We start from the raw sequence: 23,012 nt of genomic DNA, 5'->3' as shown, positions 1-23,012 counted from the left end.
TGAATAGAGTCTAGCATTTTTGTAACGTTGCCAGGACGTTAACAACAATAACCAAACGACAACCACCAGACGTATCACGTCCAAGGAATTAAAGACGTTGGCTTTCGGCGCTGTCAGGGCCATTCGTCAGGGCCGTTCGTCGAATGGATCCTCAAGAAAAATCAGGAATATAAAACGCTTATCTCTCCCAGTTGAGCTAGAGTACTTGACTCAGAATCACACAATGCTGGACTGTAAATAAGTTCTAGTGCAGGGGTAGACCTATATGGTGCCACACAAAGAGAGAGATAAACAACAAGCAGATCGTCTGAGATCCACAAAGATTGGAAAGCTGCCGCGGTCATCCCCCTCTTTCAAAGGGGGATAAACTCTAGACCCAAACTGCTACAGACCTATATCTATCCCACCCTGCATTTGTAAGGTCGTCGAAAGCCAAGTTAACAAACAGATCACCGACCATTTCGAATTCCACCGTACCTTCTCCGCTATGCAATCTGGCTTCCGAGCTGGTCATGTGTGCACCTCAGCCACGCTCAAGGTCCTAAACGATATCATAACTGCCATCGATAACAGACAATACTGTGCAGCCATATTCATCGACCTGGCCAAGGCTTTCGATTCTGTCAATCACCACATTCTTATCGGCAGACTCAACAGCCTTGGTTTCTCAAATGACTGCCTCACCTGGTTCACCAACTACTTCTCTGATAGAGTTCAGTGTGTCAAATCAGAGGGCCTGTTGTCCGGACCTCTTGCAGTCTCTATGGGGGTGCCACAGGGTTCAATTCTTTGGCCGACTCTTCTCTGTATACGTCAATGATGTCGCTCTTGCTGCTGGTGATTCTCTGATCCACCTCTAAGCAGACGACACCATTCTGTATACTTCTGGCCCTTCTATGGACACTGTGCTAACTAACCTCCAGACGAGCTTCAATGCCATACAACTCTCTGACCTAGAATATGTGGACAACTACAAATACCTGGGTTTCTGGTTAGACTGTAAACTCTCTTTCCAGACCCACATTAAGCATCTCCAATCCAAAATTACATCTAGAATTGGCTTCCTATTTCGCAACACAGCATCCTTCACTCATGCTGCCAAACATACCCTCGTAAAACTAACTATCCTACCGATCCTCGACTTCGGTGATGTCATTTACATAATAGCCTCCAACACTCTACTCAACAAATTGGATGCAGTCTATCACAATGCCATCCGTTTTGTCACCAAAGCCCCATATACTACCCACCAATGTGACCTGTACGCTCTCGTTGGCTGGCCCTCGCTTCATACTCGTCGCCAAACCCACTGGCTCCAGGTCATCTACAAGTCTTTGCTAGGTAAAGCCCCGCCTTATCTCAGTTCACTGGTCACCATATATCAGCACCCACCCGCAGCAGGTGCTCCAGCAGGTATATTTCACTGGTCACCCCCAAAGCCAATTCCTACTTTGGCTGCCTTTCAGTGTATCAGTGTTTTGTAAGTACAGTGTATTCGGAAAGTATTGAGACCCTGATAAGGGCATTTATAGGTTTAAGGTAATTATGAAATAATTCCACCCTGAAACGTAACTATTAGTGATTATTAGTTTATGTAGCATGTATAATTAATAATTCAAGTACTAAATGTAAGTCCAATAAGGTTCGGTAGAGACATGTGAGGGAGAGAAATGTGTGTGTGTGTGTGTGTGACTAAGAAGATACCGAGAACAATTAAACTGTGTATGACCTGACCTGGCTAGAACTCTGAGAAACTTATGATAGGATAGGGAGTCCTTTCAAGGTTCCTCTAATCTCGGGGGAATGGAACTGCTAGTTTGGTAGTGATAAACAGTGGTGACAACCATGGGGAAGGATACATTCCATCTACTGTTCATGTGTATGTATGTGCGTAGGATATCTACTATTTGTATGGAGGTATGTGCGTAAGTAGGGAGTGAGTTATAAAATGGCATGTCTTTGTATTGTGGACTTGAGAACGTTCTCGTGAATAAACTGTACGAACATTTTGCATAAGATGAGTCTTTGCCTAATTATTATTAAACCCAGGGTCTTACAAACCTTGGGGATTGGTCAAAGCTTAATTGATTGTTAGTTATTATCATTGGGATTGAAAATTCTCGTGACAGCTTGGTCCTTCGAGACAGATCCCAATACCTGCCTCTGTCGTCCCATGGGAGCGCCGAAAACCGTGCACGGGCGGATGAAATATCCGTAGATTAAAGACCTGGCCCCTTTCTGAGGGTTCTTTACAGGCCGGTGGCGAACTGGTAGACGACAGAAGCGGTGACGAGATCCAACCAACATTGAAACCTCAGCTGCAAAAATAAGGTCGGTGCTCTTTATTCACGGATATATGTTGGATAATATCTGTATGATTGCATTAAATGAGGTAAATTATTTTAATGTACTCTGGGTGTTAGACGCTAAAATATCCAAAGGAGTTTATATCTGGTGACCTGTCTTTAGAATTTTGTGTGGAGAAAAATGTTTTAAAGGAAACCAAGTATTCTGTGCAAATGGAAGACAGGAATCGGGTATAAATTCAAACAGGATGAAGGGGGGGTCCATAATGACTCCAAGTATCTGTGGCCACTACCAATATAAACTAGCTAAATGGTGAGACCTAAAACATAAAATTGGTTAAAAGACATTGGCCCAAAAACGTAAATTGGAAGACGAAATATAATAATAGAATTATGAGAGAGGAGGTCAGAGACATGATTGTATTAATATAGGTCGCCTGTCTAAATACGCTTGGAAGGGGATAGTCAGATCTTTAGGAGGTGCACATCTAGGTCTGATTATCCATTGAAGGAGGGAAGCCTAATATAGCGGGGTGAAATACGAGATATTAACGAGTCAAAAGTCACAAGGAACAACGGAAAAAAAGACTGTTGAACCCTGGGATATACCTTACAAACCCTGGGATATAGCTTATAGTTTCAAGAAAGGAAAAGCACACACATCGATTGTGAGAAGAGATACACATAGAAATAATTGAATCAGAGTTTTAAAAACAGACACAGAAAGTTTTGAACGAGGATAAGAAGATAATTATAGATATATTGATCAGTCAAAAGTCATAAGGAACAACAAAAGAGTAATGATTCTTCCTGAACAACATAACCGGATGCTGGAGTGAGTAGTCGTGCTGTACTGTGCTCCGCGGGTAATATTACATTTCATTACAACGGAACGATTTGATTAGTGTAATGTTAGCTAGCTAGCTACATAGTTGTCTTTGCATCAAGGATAAAGGTGTAGCTAAAGGTGTAGGTGTAGCTTTGAGAAACTAACTTTGAGAAACTAACAAGGTTAGCTAGCCAGCTGTATTCGTTCGTTCGCGCCCTCCAGTCCCTTGACTTCTTGGCGCTGACGGAAACATGGATTACCACAGAAAACACTGCTACTCCTACTGCTCTCTCCTCGTCTGACCACGTGTTCTCGCATACCCCGAGAGCATCTGGTCAGCAGGGTGGTGGCACTGGAATCCTCATCTCTCCCAAGAGGACATTCTCTCTTTCTCCCCTGACCCATCTGTCTATCTCCTCCTTTGAATTCCATGCTGTCACAGTCTCTAGCCCATTCAAGCTTAACATCCTTATCATTTATCGCCCTCCAGGTTCCCTTGGAGAGTTTATCAATGAGCTTGACGGCTTGATAAGTTCCTTTCCTGAGGAGGGCTCACCCCTGACAATTCTGGGTGAATTTAACCTCCCTACGTCTACCTTCCACTCATTTCTCTCTGCCTCCATCTTTCCACTCCTCTCCTCTTTTGACTTCACCCTCTCACCGTCCCCCCCTACTCACAAAGCAGGCAATACGCTTGACCTCATCTTTACTAGATGCTGTTCTTCTACTAATCTCACTGCAACTCCCCTCCAAGTCTCCGGCCACTACCTTGTATCCTTTTCCCTCTCGCTTCCTCCAACACTACTCACTCTGCCCCTACTCAGATGGTATTGCGCCATCGCAACCTTCGCTCTCTCTCTCCTGCTACTCTCTCCTCTTCCATCCTATCATCTCTTCCCTCTGCTCAATCAATCTCCTGATTCTGCCTCCTCAACCCTCCTCTCCTCCCTTTCTGCATCCTTTGACTCTCTATGTCCCCTATTCTCCCGGCCGGCTCGGTCCTCCCCTCCTGCTCCGTGGCTTGGCAACTCATTGCGAGCTCACAGAACAGGGCTCCGGGCAGCCAAGCGGAAATGGAGGAAAACTAGCCTCCCTGCGGACCTGGCATCTTTTCACTCCCTCCTCTCCACATTTTCTTCCTCTATTTCTGCTGCTAAAGCCACTTTCTACCACTCTAAATTCCAAGCATCTGCCTTTAACCCTAGGAAGCTCTTTGCCACCTTCTCCTCCCTCCTGAATCCTCCTCCCCCCTCCTCCCTCTCTGCGGATGACTGTCAACCATTTTGAAAAGAAGGTTGACGACATCCGATCCTCGTTTGTTAAGTCAAACGACACCGCTGGTCCTGCTCACATTGCCCTACCCTATGCTTTGACCTCTTTCTCCCCTCTCTTTCCAGATGAAATCTTGCGACTTGTGACGGCCGGCCGCCCAACAACCTGCCCGCTTGACCCTATCCCCCCCTTTCTTCTCCAGACCATTTCCGGAGACCTTCTCCCTTACCTCACCTCGCTCATCAACTCATCCTTGACCGCTGGCTACGTCCCTTCCGTCTTCAAGAGAGCGAGAGTTGCACCCCTTCTCAAAAAACCTCAAAAAACCTACAACCAATCCCTTCGATGTCAACAACTACAGACCAGTATCCCTTCTTTCTTTTCTCTCCAAAACTCTTGAGCGTGCCGTCCTTGGCCAGCTCTCTTGCTATCTCTCTCAGAATGACCTTCTTGATCCAAATCAGTCAGGTTTCAAGACTGGTCATTCAACTGAGACTGCTCTTCTCTGTGTCACGGAGGCTCTCCGCACTGCTAAAGCTAACTCTCTCTCCTCTGCTCTCATCCTTCTAGACCTACCTGCTGCCTTTGATACTGTGAACCATCAGATCCTCCTCTCCATCCTCTCCGAGTTGGACATCTCCAGCGAGGCTCACTCTTGGATTGCGTCCTACCTGACAGGTCGCTCCTACCAGGTAGGACGCACCACGTGCTCTCACCACTGGTGTCCCCCAGGGCTCAGTTCTAGGCCCTCTCCTATTCTCGCTATACACCAAGTCACTTGGCTCTGTCATATCCTCACATGGTCTTTCCTATCATTGCTACGCAGACGACACACAACTAATCTTCTCCTTTCCCCCTTCTGATAACCAGGTGGCGAATCGCATCTCTGCATGTCTGGCAGACATATCAGTGTGGATGACGGATCACCACCTCAAGCTGAACCTCGGCAAGACGGAGCTGCTCTTCCTCCCGGGGAAGGACTGCCCGTTCCATGATCTCGCCATCACGGTTGACAACTCCATTGTGTCCTCCTCCCAGAGTGCTAAGAGCCTTGGCGTGACCCTGGACAACACCCTGTCGTTCTCCGCTAACATCAAGGCGGTGACCTGATCCTGTAGGTTCATGCTCTACAACATTCGCAGAGTACGACCCTGCCTCACACAGGAAGCGGCGCAGGTCCTAATCCAGGCACTTGTCATCTCCCGTCTGGATTACTGCAACCTGCTGTTGGCGGGGCTCCCTGCCTGTGCCATTAAACCCCTACAACTCATCCAGAACGCCGCAGCCCGTCTGGTGTTCAACCTTCCCAAGTTCTCTCACGTCACCCCGCTCCTCTGCACACTCCACTGGCTTCCAGTTGAAGCTCGCATCTGCTACAAGACCATGGTGCTTGCCTACGGAGCTGTGAGGGGAACGGCACCTCCGTACCTTCAGACTCTGATCAGTCCCTACACCCAAAGAAGGGCACTGCGTTCATCCACCTCTGGCCTGCTCGCCTCCCTACCTCTGCGGAAGCACAGTTCCCGCTCAGCCCAGTCAAAACTGTTCGCTGCTCTGGCACCCCAATGGTGGAACATGCTCCCTCACGACGCCAGGACAGCGGAGTCAATCACCACCTTCCGGAGACACCTGAAACCCCACCTCTTTAAGGAATACCTGGGATAGGATTAAGTAATCCTTCTTACCCCCCCTACCCTCCCCCCCAAAAAGATATAGATGTACTATTGTAAAGTGGTTGTTCCACTGGATATCATAAGGTGAATGCACCAATTTGTAAGTCACTCTCGATAAGAGCGTTTGCTAAATGACGTAAATGTAAATGTAATGAGAATCATCGCCGGAGTAATGCTTGGACCTTTAAATTAGGGCTATTTTCTGGTAATTGTCTCGGTAGTACGTGCTTGATTTTACAACTACAGACAATTATAAATAGGGTTATTTGCAGGGAGTCTGTCATTTCAATAGTGTTGGTGGTTCAGTGGTATAATTCTCGCCTACCACACGGGAGGCTCGGGTTCGTTTCCTAGCCTATGCACCAATTTACTAAAATATGTGTTCTGAATGTAATTCAACTATTGGTATGTTTTGCCTGGAAAGATACAGTCGTTAGTGTTTGTTTAAGATATAAACTGAATGTTTTAATAGCTTGTTTAGTTTAAATTGAAAGACTAATTAATTCAAAATAATAGCGAGGTGATTTCGATGTAATACATTGTCTGTTGCCTGGTCTGCTGGAATAACGTATTGAGAATAGGAGTCGTATTTATCTAACCACATTGTCCGATTTCAAAAAGGCTTTACAACGAAAGCAAAACATTAGATTATGTCAGGAGAGTACCCAGCCAGAAATAATCAGACACCCATTTTTCAAGCTAGCATATAATGTCACAAAAACCAAAACCACAGCTAAATGCAGCACTAACCTTTGATGATCTTCATCAGATGACACTCCTAGGACATTATGTTATACAATACATGCATGTTTTGTTCAATCAAGTTCATATTTATATCAAAAACCAGCTTTTTACATTAGCATGTGACGTTCAGAACTAGCATTCCCACCGAACACTTCCGGTGAATTTACTAAATTACTCACGATAAACGTTCACAAAAAACATAACAATTATTTTAAGAATTATAGATACAGAACTCCTTTATGCAATCGCGGTGTCCGGTACTCTCCTGACATAATCTAATGTTTTGCTTTCGTTGTAAAGCCTTTTTGAAATCGGACAGTGTGGTTAGATAAAGGCGAGTCTTGTCTTTAAAATGGTGTAAAATAGTAATATGTTTGAAAAATGGAAGTTTTCGGATTTTTGAGGAGTTTGTATTTCGCGCCACGCCCTATCATTGGATATTGGAGTGGTGTTCCGCTAGCGGAACGTCGAGATGTAAGAGGTTAGGGTCTGAATACTTATGTAAATGTGATATTTCTGTTTTTCATTTGTAATACATTTGCAAAAATGTCTAAAAACCTGTTTTGTCCTTGTCATTATGGGGTGTTACCCATGTTAACCTGTTGGGGATAGGGGGCAGTATTTGCACGGCCGGATAAAAAACGTACCCGATTTAATCTGGTTACTACTCCTGCCCAGTAACTAGAATATGCATATAATTGTTTGATTTGGATAGAAAACACCCTAAAGTTTCTAAAACTGTTTGAATGCTGTCTGTGAGTATAACAGAACTCATTTGGCAGGCCAAAACCTGAGAAGATTCCAAACAGGAAGCGCTCTCTCTGACTATTTCTTGGCCTTCTTGATCATCTCTAACCAAAACAGGGGATCTCTGGCATAACGTGACATTTTCTAACGCTCCCATAGGCTCTCAGAAGGCGCCAGAACGATGAATGGTGGCTTTGCAGGCCATGGCTGAAAAACATATAGTGGTCGATCTGAGGACAATGAGACTGGAGGCGCGTGCACGAGCCGACACCATGTTTACTTTCTTTCTCTTTGAACGAAAACAACGACTCCCGGTCGGAATATTATACATTTTTTACGAGAAAAATAGCATAAAAATTGATTTTAAACAGCGGTTGACATGCTTCGAAGTACGGTAATGGAATATTTTGAATTTTTTTGTCACGAAACGCGTCGGGCGCATCACCCTTCTTCACCCTTCAGATAGTGTCTTGAACGCACGAACAAAACGCCGCTATTTGGATATAACTATGGATTATTTGGAACCAAACCAACATTTGTTATTGAAGTAGAAGTCCTGGGAGTGCATTCTGACGAAGAACAGCAAAGGTAATCAAACTTTTCTAATAGTAAATCGGAGTTTGGTGAGTACCACACTTGGTGGGTGTCAAAATAGCTAGCCTGTGATTGCCGGGCTATCTACTCAGAATATTGCAAAATGTGCTTCACCGAAAAGCTATTTTAAAATCAGACATAGCGAGTGCATAAAGGAGGTCTGTATCTATAATTCTATGTTTATAATATCTATGTAATTCTATGTTTTTTGTGAACGTTTATCGTGAGTAATTTAGTAAATTCACCGGAAGTGTTCGGTGGGAATGCTAGTCACATGCTAGTCACATGCTAATGTAAAAAGCTGTTTTTTTTATATAAATATGAACTTGATTGAACAAAACATGCATGTATTGTATAACATAATGTCCTAGGATTGTCATCTGATGAAGATCATCAAAGGTTAGTGCTGCATTTAGCTGTGGTTTGGGTTAATGTGACATTATATGCTAGCTTGAAAAATGGGTGTCTGATTATTTCTGGCTGGGTACTCTGCTGACATAATCTAATGTTTTGCTTTCGTTGTAAAGCCTTTTTGAAATCGGACAGTGTGGTTAGATTAACGAGAGTCTTGTCTTTAAAATGGTGTAAAATAGTCATATGTTTGAGAAATTGAAGTAATAGCATTTCTAAGGTATTAGAATATCGCGCCACGGGATTACACTGGCTGTTGAGTAGGTGGGACGCAAGCGTCCCACTGGCCCAGAGAGGTTAATAAGTTTAGCAGTATGGTTAAGGTTAGGGTTAAAGTTAGGTTTGAAATCAAATTTTAATAAGATAAATTGTAGAAATGGGCAGGGTTTATGACTTTGTGGGTATGAAAGCTAGTGACGACCAAATCTTCCCCGACTGACTCACCCGGATGGAACAGCTGATGAGGCCATCCCGGTTGTGGACCTTCAGCACCCTCTCAAACAGCTGGTTGCGGGCCATCTCGTCCGTGGCCATCTGGCCCTCCAGCAGGTCCATAGGCTCCGACACACCCCCTGTGAAGTCCACCAGTGCATCCGCTGTATTCCCACCGTCCAGGGCCTCGTAGCAGCCGTACACTCTGCAGGGACGGGAGAAGGAAGATGAGGGATTTAATGAATGAATGAATTAAAATACACTGAACAAAATATAAATGCAACAAAGATTTTGTTGAGTTACAGTTCATATAAGGAAATCAGTCAATAGAAATAAATTCATAAGGACCTAATCTATGGATTTCACATGACTGAGAATACAGATATGCATCTGTTGGTCACAGATACCTTTAAAAAAAGTAGAGGTGTGGATCTCGAATGGCACAGCGGTCTAAGGCACTACATCGTCACTACAGACCCGGTTTCAATCACAGACTGTGTCACAACTATCTGTGACCAAGATTCTCATAGGGCAGAGCACAATTGGCCCAGCGTCGTCCGGGTTAGGGGAGGGTTTGGCCGGGGAGGCTTTACTTGCCTCATCGCGCTCTAGCGCCTCCTTGTGGCGGGCCGGGCGCCTGCAGACTTCGGTCATCAGATGAATGGTGTTTCCTCCGACACATTGGTGCGGCTTGCTTCCTGGTTAAGTGGGCTGGTGTTAAGAAGCGCAGTTTGGCAGGTCATGTTTCGGAGGATGCATGATTCAACCTTCGCCTCTCCCGAGCCCGTTGGGGAGTTGCAGCAATGAGAAAATATTGTAATTGGATTGCAATTGGATATCATGAAATTGGGGAGTTATGGGGGTAAAATACAACAACAAAGAAACACCCAGTATCTAGTGTGACCACCATTTGCCTCATGCATCTCCATCGCATAGTTATTCAGGCTGTTGATTGTGGCCTGTGGAATGTTGTCCCACTCTTTTTCAATGGTTGTGCAAAGTTGCTGGATATTGTCAGGAACTGGAACACGCTGTTGATCCAGAGCATCAAATCAAATTTATTTATAAAGCCCTTCTTACATCAGCTGATGTCACAAAGTGCTGTTCAGAAACCCAGCCTAAAACCCCAAACAGCAAGCAATGCAGGTGTAGAAGCACAGACATGTCTGGTGAGTATGCAGGCCATGGAAGAACTGGGACATTTTCAGCTTCCAGGAATTGTGTACAGATCCTTGCGACATGGAGCCTTGCATTATCATGCTGAAACATGAGGTGAATGCGGCGGATGAATGGCACAGCAATGGGCCTCACGATTTCGTCACACTATCTCTGTGCATTCAAATTGCCATAGATAAAATGCAATTGTGTTCGTTGTCCATAGTTTATGCCCGCCCATACCATAACCACACTCTCATCATGGGTCACTCTGTTCACAATATTGACATCAGCATACCGCTTGACCACACGAGGCCATACACGCTGTCTGCCATCTGCCTGGTACAGTTGAAACCGGGATTCATCTGTGAAGAGCAGACTTCTTCAGTGTGCCAGTGGTCATCGAAGGGGAGCATTTGCCTACTGCAGTTGGTTATGATTTATTTTGAATAAAATTAAAATGTAATTATTTCACCTTTATTTAACCAGGTAAGCTAGTTGAGAACAAGTTCTCATTTACAACTGCGACCTGGCCAAGATAAAGCAAAGCAGTGCGACAGAAACAACAACACAGAGTTACATGGAATAAACAAGCATACAGTCAACAACACAATAGGAAAAAAATAAAGTCTATATACAGTGTGTGCAAATGGCATGAGGAGGTATGGCAATAAATAGGCCATAGTAGCAAAGTAATTACAATTTAGCAGATTAACACTGGAGTGATAGATGAGCAGATGATGATGAGCAGATGATGGTGTGTAAGTAGTGATACTGATATGCAAAAGAGCAGCAGAGTAAATAAAAACAATATGGGGATGAGGTAGGTAGATTGGATGGGCTATTTACAGATGGACTAGGTACAGCTGCAGCGATCGGTTAGCTGCTCAGATAGCTGATGTTTAAAGTTAGAGAGGGAAATGTAAGTCTCCAGCTTCAGCGATTTTTGCAATTCGTTCCAGTCACTGGCAGCAGAGAACTGGAAGGAAAGGCGGCCAAAGGAGGTGTTGGCTTTGGGGATGACCAGTGAGATATACCTGCTGGAGCGCGTGCTACGGGTGGGTGTTGTTATCGTGACCAGTGAGCTAAGATAAGGCGAAGCTTTACCTAGCATAGACTTGTAGATGACCTGGAGCCAGTGGGTCTGGCGACGAATATGTAGCGAGTGCCAGCCAACTAGAGCATACAGGTTGCAGTGGTGGGTGGTATAAGGAGCTTTGGTAACAAAACGGATGGCACTGTGATAGACTGCATCCAATTTGCTGAGTAGAGTATTGGAAGCTATTTTGTAGATGACATCGCCGAAGTCGAGGATTGGTAGGATAGTCAGTTTTACTAGGGTAAGTTTGGTGGCGTGTGTCACGTCCTGACCAGCAGAGGGAGGTATTGTATTAGTTTTGGTCAGGACGTGGCAGGTTTTTTATGGGTTATATGTTGTGTTGGTGATTAGGACTCCCGATTGAAGGCAGGTGTGTTGAATTGCCTTTGATTGGGAGTCCTATATAGGTGTGTGTGTTTTTCTTTGGGGTTGTGGGTAGTTGTTTTTGCACTGCGTTTGTATAGCCTGTAAAACTGTTGCTGTCGTCTTTATTGTTTTGTCCAGTGGATACTTTACTCCTTTTTTTAAATTAAAATATGAGTATCCAAATACCTGCTGCGCCTTGGTCTTCTCTCCAGTACGACATTTTTTTGTGACAGCGTGAGTGAAGGAGGCTTTGTTGCGAAATAGAAAGTTGATTCTAGATTTGATTTTGGATTGGAGATGTTTGATATGAGTCTGGAAGGAGAGTTTACAGTCTAGCCAGACACCTGGGTATTTGTAGTTGTCCACGTATTCTAGGTCAGAACCGTCGTCCAGAGTAGTGATGCTAGTCGGGCGGGCGGGTGCGGGGAGCGAACGGTGGAAAAGCATGCATTTGGTTTTTAAGAGCAGTTGGAGGCCACGGAAGGAGTGTTGTATGGCATTGAAGCTCGTTTGGAGGTTAGTTAACACAGTGTCCAAAGAAGGGCCAGATGTATACAGAATGGTGTCGTCTGCGTAGAGGTGGATCAGGGAATCACCCGCAGCAAGAGCGACATCGTTGATATATACAGAGAAAAGAGTCGGCCCGAGAATTGAACCCTGTGGTACCCCCATAGAAACTGCCAGAGGTCCGGACAACACTGGCACACTGATCAGCCTTCACATCACCCGAGGAACAGAGGAGGAGTAGGATGAGGGTACGGCTAAAGGCTAGCAAAACTGGTCGTCTAGTGCGTTGGGGACAGAGAATAAAAGGAGCAGATTTCTGGGCATGGTAGAATAGATTCAGGGCATAATGTGCAAACAGGGGTATGGTGGGGTGCGGGCACAGTGGAGGTAAGCCCAGGCACTGAGTGATGATAAGAGAGGTTGCATCTCTGGACATGCTGGTTATACTGGGTGAGGTCACCGCATGTGTGGGAGGTGGGACAAAGGAGGTATCTAAGGCATGTACAGTGGGACTAGGGGCTCCGCAGTAAACTAAAACAATGATAATTATCCTAAACAGTATACAAGGCATATTGACATTTGAGGGAGACATAAAGCGACGGCATAAAGCAATCACAGGTGTTGATTGGGAGAGCTAGCTAAGTCAACAACGGGTAAGACAACAACAGATAATCAGCTAAGTCAACAACAACAGGTTAAATGGCGATGAATGGGCAGGGAGGGTCGGTTAACTACATACAGGGCCTGAGTTCGGGGCTAGGGCGACAGATAAACAAAGGTAAACAAAGTGGAGTACCGTGATAAATGAACATTCCAGCAGGTATCAGCTATGTAGCCAAGTGATCATAGGGTCCAGTGAACAGCAATAGATGGAACAGGGAAGCCGCGGGGTATTCGTTACTACGCTAGCACGCGGGAGACACAGCGTTTAAAGTTAGCAGTCCGGGGTAAGTAGAAGCGTCTGCTCTGTCGTCCGGCAAAGGCCGGTTGAAGGCACAGCTGATGGAACTACGTCTGCGGACCAGTCATGGTGGTACGGCAGGGCGCCGTGTCGACGAAGGGACCGGGCCAGATGGCGAAAGAGGTATTGTAGTTGTGGGAATTTCGTTTGCTAGGCGGGAGATGCGCCTGGCTCAGGGCTAGTTTCGGGGCTGGGTCACTCAGTTGAAGATAGCTAGCTGTGATGATCAATGGTCCAAACTGCAGTCAGGTCAAGACCATGGTGAGGACGACGAGCACGCAGATGATCTTCCCTGAGACGGTTTCTGACAGTTTGTGCAGAAATTCTTAGGTTGTGCAAACCCACAGTTTCATCAGCTGTCCGGGTGGCTGGGTGCAGACGATCCTGGTGGTGAAGAAGCCGGATGTGGAGGTCCTGGGCTGGTGTGGTTACACGTGGTCTACGGTTGTGTGGCCGGTTGGACATACTGCCAAATTCTCTAAAACGACGAATGGAGGCGGCTTATGGTTGAGAAATTATATAAAATTCTCTGGCAACAGCTCTGGTGGATAATCCTGCAGTCAGCATGCTAATTGCACACTCCCTCAAAACTTGAGACATCTGTGGCATTGTGTTGTGTGACAAAACTACACATTTTTGAGTGGCTTTTTATTGTCCCCAGCACAAGGTAATGATCATGCTGTTTAAGCAGCTTCTTGATATGCCACTCCTGTTAGGTGGATGGATTATCTTGGCAAAGGACAAATGCTCACTAGCAGGTATGTAAACAAATTTGTGCACAACATTTTAGAGAAATATGTTTTTGTGCATATGGAACATTTCTGGGATCTTTTATGTCAGCTCATGAAACATGGGACCTTTACATGTTGTGTTTATATTTTTGTTCAGTATAAAAATAATATATGCCATTTAGCAGAAACTTTGATCTAAAGCAACTTAGTCATGCGAGCATGAATTTTACGAAAGAGCTACTATGATTATTGGAAAAAGATCAGAATCGGGCTGCCAGTGTAAATGCAGCCTTAGTTGACTGCAAATCTTAATATGTGACTCTACATCTCAATCAAAGGGACAGTGAATAGTACATATGTTGAATCAGTCAAAATATTGATAGAAGTACATCATAGATTATTAGGTCTTATTATAAGACATGCTTATAACATGTAATAAAGCATTATACCTACAGGCTTTAAGTAAAGTGTTACCAATTGGAAATATTTATTAGATTGAGTGAGTTCGTCTTCGTTCTAAAGATTTTTTCTGCATACCTCAAATATTGGGAGACTTAAACAGTACTTAAAGAGCTACAGTACTCTCTCTTTATCCCTGTCCCATAGGTGTGTTCATTTCATTTTAATGTTGTTGTTTTTAACCCTGACTTTACATCACATTCCCCAATTGGGCCAATATATAGATTGATGGACAAATGGATTGAATAATACATTTTTCACCAAGACAGTACCACACATTTCCCAATTTGTACAATAAAGCCATTGACTGATTGATTGATTGATTGACTAACTTCGCATAGGCCTTCTCCACCAGTGCGCTCCAGAACTCGTTACTGTCATCTGAGTGGCAGTAGACCAGCTGGTTGTCCACCGTGGGCAGCCGGTCATCAATCACCACGTCCACCCACTCGCCAAAGCGCCAGAAGCGGAAGTGGAAGATCCCGGCATATGACTCGGGCGTCTCTGTGTCCCACTCCTGCTCCTTCCAGTCTGGGATGACCTGAAGGGAGGGCAGGGTGGGGGGAAATGTGGGTGGTGGAGAGGACGGAGTGGAGGAGGTCGGAGAAGGTGGAGGGATAAGAGGTTGGGAAAGAGGGAGGGAAAGGGTGGGCAAAGGGAGGATGGGGTTGGTGGAGAGGATTAGAGTGTGTGGGAAGTCAGGAGAGGGGTGGAGGGTGTTAGAGAGGGAGGAAAGGTGGTGGAAGGTAGGAGAGGGAGGAGAGGGGTGGAGGGTGGAGTGGGAGAGGGAGGAGAGGGGTGGAGGGTGTGGGAAAGTAGGAGAGGGGTGAAGGGTGGAGTGGGACAGGGAGGAGAAGGGTGATGGGGGAGAGGGAGAGGGAGGAGAGGTGGTGGAAGGGAGGAGAGGGAGGAGAGGGGTGGAGGGGGGAGTGGGAGAGGGAGAGGGGGGGAGGCGGGAGAGGGAGTGGGAGGAGAGGGGTGAAGGGTGTGGGAAAGGTAGGAGAGTGAGGAGAGGGGTGGAGGGGGGAGAGGGAGTGGGAGGAGAGGGGTGGAGGGGGGAGAGGGAGTGGGAGGAGAGGGGGAGAGGGAGGAGAGGGGTGAAGGGTGTGGGAAAGGTAGGAGAGTGAGGAGAGGGGTGGAAATGCAAGACGAGTAGAGGGAGGAAAAAGAGAGTGTTGGTTATATTATGAAAGCCGAACAAACAAGTTGTGTGTCGGCCAAACTCATAAATACCACACCCTCTTGTGAGGGAGGCTGTCATCCCCGCTGCAGCATACCTCTTGCCCCCACCTTGTCCCCTTCCGGCTGGCCGATGCGTTCCGGAGGTTTAGGGGAACATTTAATGTAATTTATCACCAGGGCTCTGGCTAGCATAAATCCAGAGGGAGAACAGGCGGAACAGGACACATGGCTGGGGAACGATTCGAGCTGCATGGAACTACCTGCCAGTCATCCCCTTCCCGGTGGCTCCGCCTCAGACTGCGGTGGGGTGTATGGCACAAACTTAAGGCATCCACATGCTTCCCACCCATCCAAAACAGTTCGGAAATGTTTGTACATATATCATGATGAAATGTGATATTTTATGACATTTTTCAGATGTTAGTGCACACTACAATTTACCCCGCCCCCCCCTCCCCGGAATTACCAATCAGCCATCAGGGCTAAACAAGAAGTATAGTAATGAGATGCCACATAACGAAAGTGTCCCACAGAGAGCGGAGGGATAAATTGCATTGAAATTAATCAGTTACACTGCACTTGGAGATACATGCTGGGGAGTGGTGGACTAAGAGCCCTGGTCGGTGGGTAGGTTCTAGCTGTGTGGTTCCGATGGACCCTTTGTTCTGCTGATTGAGGGGCTATTTTTTGTGTGTGTGTGTGTGTGTGTGTGTGTGTGTGTGTGTGTGTGTGTGTGTGTGTGTGTAGTAGCAGCTCCTTTAAGAGGAGAGGATAAAAGAAACAGCACTGCACCATGGAAACCCCGAGTCATTTGGGAGCTACCCCCCCCCCCCCCCTTGCTCTCTCTGGCTCCTTTTTCTCTGACTTTGGCCTGGAGAGGGAGAGAGAGAGAGCAAGGGAAGGTGGGGGGTAAGAGAGAGAATGAGAGAGAGAACGAGAGAGAGAGAGAGCGAGCGAGAGAGAGAGAGAGGAATATCCATCTTGGCTTTCATCCAGAACACAATAAAGCTCTATAATAACTCTACTCTGCGAAGGATGGAGTGGCCAGAAACAGCAGCTCCATCCACCCCTGCAGTCCCCTCCTCCCAACCCATAACACAATTTTCAGGCAGTGGTGCCCATCAGACCAGACACACAGAGGTACCCCATCACCTGGTCCATATTTAATAGTGCACACTGTAGCAAAACATTTGGCAATAGAAAATAAAAATGAGCGCATCCTGATGGACAATTTCAGGTAGTCCCTCCCTATTTCAGTCTGTTCGGCGGCTAATGAATACGGCCCAGAGGGGAAATGTCTTGAACATAGCAGATAGAAATAGAATGTTTAAAGTTGACACAGTTTCTATCTGACAGACAATCATATATCTGTTCTACCTGATACATTTCAATCTGAAGTTGAAGGCATGCATCCCCTTGTGTTATGAGCAGCGGAGGCTGGTGGTGGAAGAAATCAGAGGACTTGGCTCATTGTAATGGCTGTAATCGAATGAACGGAAAGGTATCAACCACATTCCATTTATTTGATACCGTTCCATTCCAGTGACACCAGCCCTCCACTGGTCACTTGGCAGACACACCAAATATCGCAGATTTCGGTCATACTTAGCAGAATACAGTATGTAGTGAGATAGGCAGGCCTCCACTAGCCAAGCACAACGACAGCACAAATGTGAGATAAATATGTGACAACCACACAGCTGTCCCTGGTTTCCACAAGGGAAAACTCTGCGTCGCCACCGCAGACGTCATTAGCTCCAGTTGCCTAGTGCCTAATGCTCATCTTGCCAACTAAGAACATCAAGACGGCAAGACCCACCCAGCGTCTAAGGGTATTGTAGCCATGTGCGAGAGTCTTCCACACACCAACTGACTAGTTGACACACTAACTGATACACTAACTGGTTAACTGACACGCTAAATTACTAACTGACACACTAACTGACACATTAACTGACCCGGTGAGAGAGGAAGAAAAGAAGAGAGAGAGAGAGAAAGAGAGAGACAAAGATGCTGAGAACGTGACAAAGAGAGAGTGAGAGATAGAGGGGATTCCTGAGCGAGTGAGAGGACTCAGCCAGCCAAAGCATTTCTTGTTTGATCGAGCCTTTACCCACCTTTCGAACCATCATCCTCTTGAAGCTCGACATCTTGAACCCAAACCAACATGGCTTCCCAAACCACACTGGAGCTGCCCTTCCAGCCCGACCTCCATCTGACCGAGGTGATGCATCAGCGGGTCCAGTCTCTGCAGCAGCGTGGCGGAAAGCGGCAGAACGGTGAGCGTCTCCTCCGACCCCACGAGGCCGTTTACCACCTAGACTTCTCCCAGCATGCCTTGCACTTCACCCACTGGGGCGTGTGGCTGGCACATCCGGGCCACCTCACTGTGATTGCCACCTCGCAGCTCTGGACGCCCGACCTCACCCACCTGATGAACCGCCAGCTGCTGGACCCGGCGGGGGTGTTCTGGCAAGCCGAGGGTGATGACGACGACACGCCTGTGCACCACTACGAGGCCGACGCCCAGGAGTTTGGCGAGCGGATCGCTGAATTAGAAAAGGTGAGGAAGACAATGTACTTCCTGCTGGCGTTTGAGGAGGATGTTGGTCCCGACGTCTTTGAATGTTCCATCAGCTTCCAGGTGGACTAGAAGTGAAGACTGCAGGAGGAAATGGCGGCAGGAGGGCAAGGTACTAGGCGGCCATTTTGGAAATGTTTACTTTAATCATCTGGCATTATGAGCAAGTGCTTTCTTTTTTTGTCTTTCATCATGTTTTTCCGTTACCACCCTTCCTTGTCGGAGCACAATTTCGTTTTTTGTTTCAAACTTCACACTGTCATTTTCTACATACAGTAAAATATTTCTCCTTAATTAGGAAGTAAAGTTCAGGTTAGGACAGGGGTCACAAATTGTTGGCCTGCAAGACAAATGGCCGATTTAATATGGCCTGCAGTAGTTGGTACTTGCAACCACAGGGGAAAGGACACACAAACCGAGCGACCAGAGGGACCACAACCCCTCACGTCCTCTGGGGTGGAAGAAGGATAACACCTCAACACCACCACTCCCTTGTCTCAATTGCTTCCTTCCTTCAACTCTCATCCATCTCTTTTTCTTCCTGTCTTCCGTTTTAACATGGTACGACCGGCATAAAAACATAACAGAACCTTGTTTTGGATTGCAATATGTCCTTTTCTACTGTCTACTTTAGGTAGGTTTTCCGTAGGAATTCAGGTACTTGTATCTGATCAAAACAACAGAGCATTTTGAAGTCTGATGTTGACATTAATATGAAGGATACAGCATTTAGAGCCATACTGTAGCGTCAGTCGAGTCTAGAGATGTGATTATTCATTACTTGTAATGTTTGTTTGATACCATAAAATGACTAAAGCAACTAATTAGAGAATGACTACATGTAGGTCATTTATGTGCTGTTGAAATGGATTACTGATCTGAAGAAATCTTAACAAAACACAAAACGATTCTCTCCGTGGCATTTCTAACAGACTAGCAATACAACGTCAGCTCTGATGTTTTTTCATTACAAATTGTGTGTGTGTGTGCGTGCGCTGTGATTGTGTGTATGTGCGTGCCCATGCACATGACTGTCTGTTTGCATGTGTGTACTATCGAATTTCATTTTCTCTACTGCCGTCTGACAAAAGAGCAGGCTCGTCACAAATGACCTGAGACCTTGAGGGGGTCCCGGCTGTGTGTGGAGCCGTTCTCCTCCCACCTGAGGTGGCAGGTAGCAGAGAGGGATGCTGTACTGTAGTGTGGCAGCACAAACATAATGCCCTAGCGGACAACAGGGTCCTATTTATTATACAACAAATGGAAGGAAACAGCCAGAAAACCACCAAAAGTCGTCCAAGAAGAAACGCTTTGGTATTGGTTTTCCTGTGCAATTGTTTTGGTGCTATGGTGTGCCCTAATGAACACGACCCAGACTGGCTTCCTATTACCTCATCCATCTCTGTCTGGGGGGTTGTCCGCCATAGGAGAAAGCCTCCACAGAGATATAGACGGGTAGTGGAGAGCGAGAGATGGAGGGGAAGGGAAAGAGAGAATATGTAGGAGAGAGACAGAAAGAAAGAGCGAGAGAGGAGAGAGATGGGCGGCACCCACACACCCAGCCATCCACTCATCCATCACAGAGGCACAAATTTATGCCTGAAATCGCTATCCGCCACCTGTTACATCGACTGTCTCACTCTTTGCAGTTGACTACTTTTCTCCAAAATATATCTCATCTCCATTCCTTTTGTCAGTTATGACGATGTGGAACTGAAACTCAGTAGCAGCAGAGTACAGTGACAGTCTCTTGAGTCTCAATTAAGCGAATGGCCTGCAGTCTTAAGTGTGTAATTATCAATCTGATCACGTCTCCACTGTCCTTCTCTTCCTTATTCAATAATATCAGCTCAGAGTCACACTTTTTCCCTCTCATACTTACAGTTGCCTCTCACACACACACACCGCACCAACACTAATTAGCTAGGCCTGTGCACATACCAGCATCCTGGGGGATCTACCTCTTAGTTGTTGAATGCACCGCTGCACCGTGCCTGCTGTCACTAAACCATCAATGCACACACACACACACACACACACACACACACACACACACACACACACACACACACACACACACACACACACACACACACACACACACACACACACAGGAAATCAACATATGATATTCTTCTGGATGCAACACGCTTAAAAATATTGTCTGGGAATCCGACCTACAGACTAGGTCTCCCCTAGGAAGCATGGAGGCCCTTCTAGGCGTGAAGATATTTAAAATGTCTAGGGATAGCCTAATATTGGCCTAATGGCCTTCGGAGAAGGTCAAAATAATAATGTACAGTTGAAGTCGGAAGTTTACATACACTTAGGTTGGAGTCATTAAAACTTGTTTTTCAACCACTACACAAATTTCTTGTTAACAAACTATAGTTTTGGCAAGTCGGTTAGGACATCTACTTTGTGCATGACACAAGTAATTTTTCCAAGAATTGTTTACCGACAAGATTATTTCACTTATAATTCACTGTATCACAATTCCAGTGGGTCAGAAGTTTACATACACTAAGTTGACTGTGCCTTTAAACAGCTTGGAAAATTCCAGAAAATGATGTCATGGCTTTGGAAGCTTCTGATAGGCTAATTGACATCATTTGAGTCAATTGGAGATGTACCTGTGGATGTATTTCAAGGCCTACCTAAGACAAAAGAAATCAGCAAAAAATTGTAGACCTCCACAAGTCTGGTTCATCCTTGGGAGCAAATTACAAACGCCTGAAGGTACCACGTTCATCTGTATAAACAATAGTACGCAAGTATAAACACCATGGGACCACGCAGCCGTCATACCGCTCAGGAAGGAGAAGCGTTCTGTCTCCTAGAGATGAATGTACTTTGGTGCGAAAAGTGCAAATCAATCCCAGAACAACAGCAAAGGACCTTGTGAAGATGCTGGAGGGAACATCTACAAAAGTAACTATATCCACAGTAAAACAAGTCCTATATCGACATAACCTGAAATGCCGCTCAGCAAGGAAGAAGCCACTGCTCCAAAACCGCCATAAAAAAGTCAGACTATGGTTTGCAACTGCACATGGGGACAAAGATCGGACTTTTTGGAGAAATGTCCTCTGGTCTGATGAAACAAAAATAGAACTGTTTGGCCATAATGACCATCATTATGTTTGGAGGAAAACGGGGGAGGCTTGCAAGCTGAAGAACACTATCCCAAACGTGAAGCACGGGAGTGGCAGCATCATGTTGTGGGGGTGCTTTGCTGCAGGAGGGACTGGTGCAAATCACAAAATAGATGGCTTCATGTGTAAGGAAAATTACTTGGATATATTGAAGCAACATCTCAAGACATCAGTCAGGAAGTTAAAACTTGGTCACAAATGGGTCTTCCAAATGGACAATGACCCCAAGCATACTTCCAAAGTTGTGGCAAAATGGCTTAAGGACAACGAAGTCAAGGTATTGGAGTGGCCATCACAAAGCCCTGACCTCAATACCATAGAAAAGTTGTGGGCAGAACTGAAAAAGCGTGTGCGAGCAAGGAGGCCTACAAACCTGACTCAGTTACACCAGCTCTGTCAGGAGGAATGGGACAAAATTCACCCAACTTATTGTGGGAAGCTTGTGGAAGGCTACCTGAAACATTTGACCCAAGTTAAACAATTTAAAGGCAATGCTACCAAATACTAATTTAGTGTATGTAAACTTCTGACTCACTAGAAATTTTATGAAAGAACAAAAAGCTGAAATAAATCATTCTCTCTTCTATTATTCTGACATTTCACATTCTTAAAGTAAAATGGTGATCCTAACTGACCTAAGACAGGGACTTTTTACTAAGATTAAATGTCAGGAATTGTGAAAAACTGAATTAACAGGTATGCCTTGATAAAAGTACATTTGTGAAATTTCTTTCCTTCTTAATGCGTTTGAGCCAATCATTTGTGTTGTGACAAGGTAGTGGTGGTAAACAGAAGATAGCCCTATTTGGTAAAAGACCAAGTCCATATTATGGCAAGAACATCTCAAATATGCAAAGAGAAATGACAGTCCACCATTACTTTAAGACATGAAGGTCAGTCAATATGCCATTTGGTTTGCGCTTAGTGGGACTATCATTTGTTTTTCAACAGGACAATGACCCAACACACCTCCAGGCTGTGTAAGGGCTATTTGACCAAGAAAGAGAGTGATGGAGTATTGCATCAGATAACCTGGCCTCCACAATCACCGACCTCAAATCAATTGAGATGGTTTGGGATGAGTTGGACTGCAGAGTGAAGGAAAAGTAGCCAAAAGTGCTCAGCATATGTTGGAACTCCTTCAAGAATGTTGGAAAAGCATTCCAGGTGAAGCTGGTTGAGAGAATGCCAAGAGTTTGCAAAGCTGTCATCAAGGCAAAGGGTGGCTACTTTGAAGAATCGTTTAACACTTTTTTGGTTACGACATGATTCCATGTGTGTTATTTCATAGTTTTGATGTCTTTGTTATTATTCTACAATGTAGAAAATAGCAAAAATAAAGAATAACCCTTCAATGAGTAGATGTGTCCAAACTTTTGACTGGAACTGTGCATATTGATCTGTCTCTGTCCATCCCACCTCTTTCTCTCTGCCATTTTCCCCCTCTGCCTAAAGCCTAAGAGGGCCATTTTACAAAGTCACACACGCACAAACACGCACACACTCTTTTCACTTCCAATATTCACTCCCAATATCTGCTGGGTGGATTGGCTAGGCTGTAAAATAAATAGCCTATTGATCCATCTGTCTTCCTACAGGGTAAGAAATAATGGTGTCATGGCTAACGCTGGCTAATGCTAGTTAACCAAATCATTTACCTTATACTGAAGAGCTGCCACAACACGTCATAGTAGGCCTACATCTGTGACCAAATCAGTCGCCGCCCATCCGCCAGAGTCCTAGCACCAGACTCGTCGATACAACTGACGGTCAGAAAAGACCAATCAAACTGCCATACCATCGGGGAG

At 45.5% G+C, this 23,012-nt stretch overlaps 2 protein-coding genes across 3 annotated transcripts in view; one reads left to right on the top strand and one right to left on the bottom strand.

The window, feature by feature from the left end:
• The window catches only part of capn5b (calpain 5b), a 75,609-nt gene that overhangs the window by 8,451 nt on the left and 44,146 nt on the right, over positions 1 to 23,012 (bottom strand). For both annotated transcript variants that reach the window (XM_029700013.1, XM_029700012.1), the window contains 2 exons: positions 14,619 to 14,827; positions 9,021 to 9,213 (listed from right to left, as the gene is read on the bottom strand). In XM_029700013.1, coding sequence (XP_029555873.1) covers positions 9,021 to 9,213; positions 14,619 to 14,827 — 402 coding nt within the window. The remainder of the gene's footprint in view (positions 1 to 9,020; positions 9,214 to 14,618; positions 14,828 to 23,012) is intronic.
• On the top strand, positions 17,636 to 18,121 carry LOC115155034 (olfactory marker protein-like). Its single transcript, XM_029701832.1, has one exon. It carries the CDS (start codon positions 17,636 to 17,638, stop codon positions 18,119 to 18,121), a length of 486 nt encoding a protein of 161 aa, XP_029557692.1.

Source organism: Salmo trutta, chromosome 19 (genome assembly GCF_901001165.1).
Source record: "Salmo trutta chromosome 19, fSalTru1.1, whole genome shotgun sequence".
Classification (NCBI taxonomy): domain Eukaryota; kingdom Metazoa; phylum Chordata; class Actinopteri; order Salmoniformes; family Salmonidae; genus Salmo; species Salmo trutta.
This window is presented reverse-complemented; position numbering and strand designations above follow the sequence as displayed.